General features: G+C 46.5%; 1 protein-coding gene across 1 annotated transcript in view; it reads right to left on the bottom strand.

Annotated features, from left to right (window-relative positions):
- Window positions 1-6,367: 6,367 nt before the first annotated feature.
- Dlg1 (discs large MAGUK scaffold protein 1) overlaps window positions 6,368-9,295 on the bottom strand; it is a 188,382-nt gene continuing 185,454 nt past the window's right edge. The window contains 1 exon segment of the mRNA XM_032900076.1: window positions 6,368-8,003. Coding sequence (XP_032755967.1) covers window positions 7,897-8,003 — 107 coding nt within the window. The 3' untranslated portion in view covers window positions 6,368-7,896.

Genomic DNA, 9,295 nt, shown 5'->3' with positions numbered 1-9,295 from the left:
TCCTAGGGTGCGTCCCAGCAGGGGCCCAGAGAAAGGGGTTCCAGAGCTCCTCGGGGTTGGTGACTCTGCAGTCAGGACCTTCTGGAGGCCTATGCATCTGCAATTTGCCTTTGGGGCTGTATTTTCATCCGGGGCCAGGTCCTTTCTGCTAACAGCCTGCCTTCCATCTCCATCAAGGGTCAAACTGTAGCTGCCTCAGTTTGGCGACCACTTGGACATTCCACTGCCTTAATCCGCAAGGGGGCTCAGAGCATTCAGCCTTTGCCCCCGAGGCTCCTCCCCTCCTCCTCCTCCTCCTCCTCCTCCTCCTCCTCCTCCTCCTCCTCCTCCTCCTCCTCCTCCTCCCCCTCCCCTCCCCTCCCCCCTCCTCCTCTCCCCTCCTTTACCATCAGGGTTGCCTGTGTCCTGTCCCCTAAGCTCCCTCCCACCTTCCATACCAGATTTCCCCTCCCCTCCAGGACTTCTTCCCTGACATCTGGCATGATTTTTTGAGGCCTGGCTCAAGGCTGCCTCCTTTAAGAAGCCCGCCTTCGGGAAGTTGCACTGAGCCCTGGTAGGTGCGAGGGGACTGCAAGCATAGCACCACTGCTTTGCCCCATACCCTCCCTCAGGGACACTCTCACCAGTGCGCAGGGACAGGAGTAGCCAAAAAGTCACGCTCAGGAGCCTCATGGCAACGCTGGGTTGGCTGGGGTGCTGGCGAGTCCGTCCTGGCTTCCTCCTCCCTGGTCTCTCTGGCCCTTCACTATTTAAGCGCAGTCCTGGAAGAGTCCACGCCCCTCAACACACCCTGCACCGAACACCTAGGCTGCCCAGCCTGGCCTTGGCTTTCTCTCTGGCATCCCCTGCCTCCTCCGCCCCCTGCCGGCCGGTACAAGAGTTGCTGACCCGACTTAGCTACTCCCTGGCTTTCCGTCCTCAACAATTTGCCTTCCAGACCATCTTTTTCTCTGCTAGAGGACCCCAATGTCACATCCCTGCTGGACAGGGACAAATTCAGAATTGGAAGGAAAAGAAGTCGGAAGGTCAGAGTCTGAGCTTGGGGAAAGCTGGTCATCGGATTCACTGCCGCCTCCCTTCACACGCAATGCACGCAGGATCTGGAGACTGGAGGATGGATCCAGGGTTTTGTAGACATTCTCAGAGACTCATCTCTTAGGTGACTCTAGACCGTGTCAAATTGGCAGTTAACACTACTACAGAATTTCTCAGTGTGGGCGATGACACTTTAGAACTGTTAACAAGCGTGATTGATAACTGGTGCTGCTGAGGGGAAAGCGATGAGACCAGCGTAGACTGGGACGAGGCTGCTTGCTCCCCGGGGCATTCCCGAGCAGCTGCAGTAGTGTGATGAGGGCTAAGGCCTGACCAGGGATCTAGTCCTAGTCCTCCGTGTGTGTGTGTGTGCGTGTGTGTGTGTGTGTGCGTGTGTGTGTGTGCGCGCGCGTGTGTGCGTGTGTGTGTGTGTGTGTGTGTGTACACGTGTGCACACCTTTAAATATTTTTCATAATTTTATTTACTTTTCTCTGTGTCTGTGTGTTTGTGGAGGCCAGAGGACAACTTGTGGGAGTCGGTTCTCCCCTTCCACCATGTGGATTCCGGGGATCAAACTCAGGTCATCAGGCTTGGCAGCAGTTGAGAGCACAGAGGTCCTTGTGCTCACTGAAAAGCACTAAGAGACCCAGGCATGTTAATCACACAGGGATGTCTCCTTAATGGGAGAGATAAAAATCCAATACCTGCATTCCATCCAGAAAGCTGAGAGTGGACTTTGTTAATGACCTGGTGACCGTTCTGCTATCTATGGAACACCTGAATTCCCCAGAATGACTATCCCAGACTCTTCTGGATGTCCTAGGCTGTTACCCATTCTTAGGGGAGATGTCACATGTACTTTATGGCCTGCTGACCTTTATGCTTCAGTCTGGCTCTCTAGGCCTTTTAGCCATAGAACCCACCCTCATGTTCAAATGTACTTTGTAGAACGGTTTCTATGTAGTCACACCTTAAGCTACCTTGAACAAATGGAATTGGACGGATGGGACTTGTTGCCTGGAAACCCTTTCCCATGTTGTGCTGTGTTTAAATGTGCTGACAGTGAGGCGCCTGGCATTAGACGCCCTGAAGTCTGAGTCAGGTTGGTGAAGTCGATTTGCACTGAGTGTTCACTCTTCTCTCTTCACACAGCTCTGTTCCCTGGATGGCACCATCCCCCACACTTCTGCTCATGGTTCAAGACCAGGTAGCCTAGATTTTGGCTAGGCAATCTCACAGAAGCATGGTCCCCGAGGTTCTGGGAGTGGGAATTTACAGAGCTGGGAAGTGATGAATGAGTAGCCCTGTTACCATCACAACAGCTCTCAGTCCTGTTTTACTGGACTTGACCTCCAACGCTTCAATCAGCAGGGCACCATTCGACCTGCCCAAGTCTGTTATTGTTCTGCTGGTCTAGGCTGAGCGCAGAATGTCAGAGCGCTATCCCCTCTTGGTCCCTACTGCTACCTATGCTAAAATATCAAAGGATGTGTTAGAGTGACAGTTGATGGAGAAAGATCCGTCCACCTACAAAGCGCCATCCAGCTGTAGCCTCCCTCCCCTCCTTCCTCATCTGGTGGCAGCTGGATCAGCCAGGGACAAACTGTGACCCCCTGGCGGTTTAAAGGTCTGTTGCAATCATTGCCTGGGAGCCAAGATGGGTATGGGCCTGGATCACAGTGATGCCAGTAAGAAATGTAGGATGCTTGGGAATAGTTAGTAGCATTTGGTGACTGAAAAGTTGGGACACGTTGAAAGCACCTGTTTGAAGTTGAGGTCCCTGGAAGAGCATCTGTGGATGGGGCCAGGGTTAGCCCCAGGGAGAGAAAAGCTGAATTAGTGTCAGGTAAAGCCGACCCAAACCAAGCATGAATGTTCAGAGAAATGGAGCTATCCTCAGAAAACTGTCTCTTCCAGTCTTAAATACCACTAGGGAAGTAGATATTTTTAATTAAACGACTCACAAGATTTAGAAAATCTTTTTGTAGAGACTCCCACTGTGGGACATATGGAGCGATCAGGCACACTGCTGTAGCTGCTCCATCTGGGAGGCGAGCGAGCCTAATTTTAGACAGCCCAGAGAGTGTCTCAGAGATTAGATCACTCATCTTCCCTAGAGAAAGTTCCACCGTGCGCTCATTAGCAACTTTCACATGGCAATTGTCCGTGAACTGACTTCCACGTATTTACATTAACTGTACAAGGTAATAATTTATGAGTTTTTGTTCATATTCCATATAGTTCTTTAGAAAAAATTTACAGTACAAACTGTTCAAACAAAACCTATTACTGACTACTTACTGTTTGAGGCAGAGGTTAAGTGTAAGTGCAAATGTCTGTGTTGGATAAATACTAAGATTCCCAAGGGTCAGTCCAGAGCCAAACTGAAAAACCAAAACAGAGGTTGCTGAGGACTGTGTCTGCAAACTATACTGTTCGCCAGGGAGCCAGCTGATGAAAGGGTCCTTAAATACATGGCAGTTGAGTCCTAATGCTATAAATCATGTAGTAGAATATTTAAAACCCACAGGGTTACTACCCAAAGAAATCAGGCAACTAATATGTATGGGAAACAAGGCATAACCATTGGAGCTTTTGAACTCCAACAAGTTTGCAAAAACAAATTTTCTGAAAAAACAAAACAACAAAACAGACCAGTCTCTCGGGAATGGTTTTCCTAGTGGGATGCCTTGTTTGTTTGTTACTTTGACCACAGCCATCTTCTGGTATCTTTGGGAATTAGCTCCTGGATCCCTGTGGGGTACCAAAACGGAACAGAGCTGGGCATTCCAGTAACCCAGGTGACCTGAGTGCTTTGGAAACAGAGCTATATGCAAATGCAGCATCACTTTCTTGGGACTTGGGCACCCACAGATTCTCCTGTATGTTGGAGGAACCCTCTCCTCAGATACTGAGACAGGAAGTAGGAAAAGGGAACAATTGGCATTCACAGCCATGTTTCTGATAGCCACAGTGTGGCCTTCTGAAGGCATATGCATGCTTTTCACTGGAATTATTTCAATGTACTGACATTTTTTTTCATGTGTGTGTGTTGTGAGCACAACTGTGTTTGAACGTGTGTGGAAGCTCCTGCCGCTATGGAGGTCAGAGGTGGATGTTGGGAATCTCTCTCTGCACCCAGGCAGGGTGCCACTTTAGCCAAAGCTAGCCACTTGTTCTAGGGATGTTGCTCCAGCCCTCACCCTCCTCTGGTCTTTCCCCAGTCCTCTGCTGACCACTTCTATTGGTTTATAGACACTAGGAAAACCAGTGTGAAACTCCACCATACTGGTACCTGCCCTGCAGGGTTTCAGTATTATCAAGCTGCCTGGCCAGCTCTGCTCAGCAATGTTTTGACAGCGTTTCAAAGTAAGAACCGTGATCAACTGATGTGTAACTCACAAGGGAGTCGATGAGGTAGTGACTAGTACTGACGTATGAAAGGCTAATTTGATAGTTTTAGTGTATTCTACTCTACTGTCTCGGCCTTACTGGTAAAAGCATCAACAGTTCTGGAGAACTCGTTAGAAATATGGTTAGGAAACTGCAGGCATGAAACCCAGATGTCTTCCAGTTCTGTATTACAGGCTGAGTTAGAGGATAACCCACAGCGTCTCTGACTAGAAAGGTATTCTCAGACAGGAGGAAACGACCGTCTCAACACTTGTAACAGTTGTAAACAATCTAACGTATCTAAGAAAGGTCCTCCACACCTGACGGGCAGCAGGTGGCACTCTGGTTACCAAGCACGAGCACACAGGAGTGAAGAACCGCACACATGTCCGGTGTTAGAAGCTGACTGCTGGGGACCCATTGCCGAGCCCTTGAACAGCTCTGCAGGGTGTCCAGGCTCCATCTCAGCTCCATTGGTCAGGTCCTTGCATAGAGCATGAGTGACACTAGGTTTCAGGAAACGAAGTGTACTCTGACCTAGTGCACCTCAGGGCTTACTGATCCCAAAGTTTCTCCATTTTAGGAAGTGCAAAGAAAGCAGCAGGCTTATACTGTGATGGCTGCCATCCAAGCCCAGCCACCCACACATGGTCTCCTTCACCCTACACTGCAGAGCTCTGGAGGGAGAAGTGGTGTCCCCTACACTGGACCACACAATCAGACAGTCCTAGTTTGAGTCAGGAAAGTGACTGCTATGAATATTTTCTCAACAGAGTATAATAAACTTGGCATTTACTTCAGTAATTCACATCTGAGGATGGGACAAGAACAAGCATTGCAGGAGGCATCAGGTAAGGGGCTCTAACCCAGCTATGCTGAGTTGTAGAACTCTGGGTGACAGGACCTCTAGGCTTCTATTTCATGGCATGTAACGTTACTAAGGAGGTCGTTGGCTCTAATCAGAAGACAAATTTTGCTTAGTATTAAATCCCCCAAACTGCCATCCTTGGAGCTAAATATTCCAGTATTGAGCAGGGCTTGGAGGTGTGCGTCTCCTATTTACACAGAAGCCTGAGGCAGCTGCAGTCCAGGAAAGGAGCAGACAGGTAGCCAATGAGTTTAAATCATCGCCCCTCAACCTACGGACAGTATGAAACAGATTCACATATGGAATATTTACGAATATTTGAAACTCCGAGGCGAAGGAAGACACTTGTGAAGTCTCCAGGGTGTCTGAAGACACTCGTGTCACCACCACGTGACAGCGTGAGGTCCACGTGTATTCAGAGTCCCTGGCAGCCACACACTCTCAGTCGCTAACTCTGGGTGTGGGGATTCCTACAGACACCAGTTTGCAATGTGTACCAGTGTGCCGTACTGAACAGGGGCTAAACAATGAAGCAGCACAGAATTACCAGAAAAACACATTATTTGGAGAGAGGCCGCTCTGAACTCCACACATCACCACTTTCCAGCCACGTCATGTCAGGTAATTCCATTTTAAGCCTTAGGGTGGGGCTAATGATATTTGGCTTTCTTCAAAATAATTGTAAAATCCTAACATGAATACAGTAATTGCATGATTAATACTTACGAAACAATCTAGAAAACATTATGGATATATTTTCTTAAAAAATCTCTTAAAGATATCTGGAAAGAAATCCAGCACAACTTCTTTGCGTATGAGGGTGACGCACCTTCACGATTCCCTCATGTTCAGTGTGGAGCACCGCCACACTGCAGAATGGCCGCGCTGGGCCTCACATCGTAGGTGGCTCATTTTTCTCCCTGAGTTTGTTTTTAGCAGTTTACTGCATCTCGTGTAAGAACTACATATACTGCCCATGTCTTTAAACCTAACTTGTCATGTAATGTGGTGAACCATCCCAATAAATGCCAGCTTATTTAAAAAATCTCCAAAATTCAGACACATTAATATATGGATTTTACAATAAAGTTTATTAACTGTTCTCCTCTTTCTCATAAATGGAATGGATAATTCTTTACAAACCAGTACTCATTTAAGAAATTTTAAGGAGTTGCCAAAATCACATATTGAATAACAATTCCAAAGAGCAATGGGAAGCCAAATGATATTAATAATGGAGTAGAGGACTGACTTCTGAGGCATTCTAGTTCAGTGCAGCTATGCAAGATGAAGTGTTTGGGGAATCTCAAAAATGGAGTTTGTCTAGTAATAAAATGAGGAGAACTCGGAGGAAAGGCAGAGGACCCAAATCAAACTCCACGACAAGAACACAGCACTGACAGAAAACCTAGGAACCTCTGGAATTCTGTAGGAAAGAGGAGAACAGGCCTGGCGTCGACTCGAAATCCAATCTCCCTAGAGGCTCCTCCTCATCGCCACCACACACTTGCTTCAGTTCACATGATTAAGGACGGTAAGTCTCATCAATTAATATTTAATTTAAAAACCAAACAAAAAGTTAGAAGTAGGTGGCAAAAGAAAAATATATTTTAAATATATATATATGTTTGTGTGTGCAACTATGTAAAGAAAATAATTCCCATAGTTACAGTTTAGTTAAAGAAAGTTTTATATATATTTATATATATTTTATTATAACAAAATAGGCAGTTATTGTGGGTAAAATAGTCATTAAAATCTGACCCCTCCCTCAGCATACATCAACATTTTAGGCTATGAATTGGGCTCCTTTCCACTGCCATGATTGCTACACACCCACCAAAACGCCTTCCGTCTACAGATCTGTGTGTGAGGTGGGCTCTCTGCACCTTGACAGAGCTGTGACCACAAAGTGTACGGACAACGTGCTGAGTCACTCTCCACAGAGTGCAGAGGCCGACTGAAAACATTCCATGGTTATTCCTGGCAAGTGTCCCAGGGGAGGGCACACATGATAAAGGCCTGTCATGAGTAACGAACAGCCCTCCTGAAATTATGAGTTAACTCAGACATTAATTCTGAAATAAATCCCTATTTTTCTTATGTTTTTAATGAAATAATTACTTTAAGAGCAGAAGTCAATTGAGGAAAGAACTTGAGAGCTAATACACTGGCCAAACCATGCTATTAGAGTTAAGCGTGCACAGTTGCTCAAGGTCCACTGAATCACTGATTAAAACCACTTTTCTTTCGTTGGTACTGAGATTGGAAAAGAATGTATACAAAGCTTTTCTGAAAATCTCTTAGAAGTTAACTTTCCCTTAAACATTAAGGAATTTTACAATTTTGCATCTCCCCAAACCCTAGATAGCTGGTCAGGCCATTCATCCATTCATCTTCAGTTCTGAAAGTGGCCAGAAACCAATAGGAACACAGAGTAGTACAGATGACGCAACACGAAGGGACACAGACGTCAGAGGCGGCACAACCGCCGACCGTGATGAGGGGTCTGCGTCAGTGTGGAAGGAACACTGAAGACAGACTCCAGAGCAGGGCAGAGAGATGAGACCATGGAAAAAAGAAAGAGCAACATCTGTCTTCATAGTTTTTCTTTTGCTGGGACCCAGATGTAAGGACCAGACTGCTCTTCTATGATCTGCTTCACTTGATTGTAAATGTCCTCCAGCGTGTCTCCCTGGACAATAGCTGCAATGACAGAAAGTCAGAAGCGCCCATTAGTCGTCCTCCTTCTCCATCAACATTTCCCGTGAGGTGGGGGAAGGCAGTGTACTGTCTGTAGCTACTGACCTCAGGTAAGACACGCACTGTCTCTACCCTGTGTGCAGTGAGCTGATCATCCGGGCCTGTGTTAGCCCGTTTGCTCGCTTACTCTCCTGATGGTGCTGGGGACTGAACCTTTTGTGAAAACTACAGAAAGCAAGAGCAGGTGAAACTCATGTGGTGGTGGCAGGACAGGATCTGAGGGAAAGCTGGAGGATTACACGCTCTGCCGAAGTGTGGGGTGTGCCATGCAGACTGAGACACAATCCGTATCTCAGTATTGGAAACTATTCAAACACATTACAAAGTTTATTTCCTGCCTGAAATAACGTGTAAATAAAACCACAGCATGTGTCGTGATGCATACTTCACATTTTACAATTTGGAAGGCAGATGCAGGAGGATTATAAAGTCTAGGTCAGCCTGGGCTACACAGATTGATCCTTTTTCAAAAAACACACTAACAACAACAACAAAATGGTAACTAATTATTTGGATGACTGGATCTCTAGGTCTGTAAAGCTCAAAGGGTTAGTTAATACAACTAAAAGGAACTCAGCATGGAGCCGGGCAGGTGGCGGATGTGTAAACCCAAGGCTGACAAGGTCTACATCCGAGAATGAAGACAAGCAGCAAGTGCGAGCAGGGTGAGAGTCTGGGGTAAAATGACAAATGGAGACGTTAAGGAAAATCTCCAAGTTGGTGAGTGAGGTTATGGATACCATCAGGAGGAACATTTATGGACATAAAAAAAAGAGCTTCTATGTAGCTAAGAATGTCTGGGTAATTGTTTTAAGTTTTATAATGTTTACGAGTAATGTTCACTGTGAAAGCTCACATTTTGAACTACATATAGCTATCCTTTAATATCTGCGAAGACAGACATTTGGCCAATGCCAGTTTCGGTGACTGGGTCACAGTGCTAACAGGGTAGGCCACGGTGGCAAACTGAATTATTCTGGGGAAGAGCAGCTGCAGTGGGAAAGACACCCTGTTTACTACCACACTGTGCTTCTTCCTGGGTTGGAAGATCAGAGGTCAAGTCCAAGATACCTTAGCCATTACAAGCAACACCATACATGAATGGTCCAGTCTGGTGTCATACACACTGCATGGCACAGAGAATGCAATGGTACTTCTCTGACTTAAAGTAACCCAAATCTAAGGAGAGTCCACAAGAGAACTGGCCTTCTTGCTTAAAGAATGTCAAGGAGATG

This window comes from Rattus rattus, chromosome 4, assembly GCF_011064425.1.
Source record: "Rattus rattus isolate New Zealand chromosome 4, Rrattus_CSIRO_v1, whole genome shotgun sequence".
NCBI lineage: Eukaryota > Metazoa > Chordata > Mammalia > Rodentia > Muridae > Rattus > Rattus rattus.
This window is presented reverse-complemented; position numbering and strand designations above follow the sequence as displayed.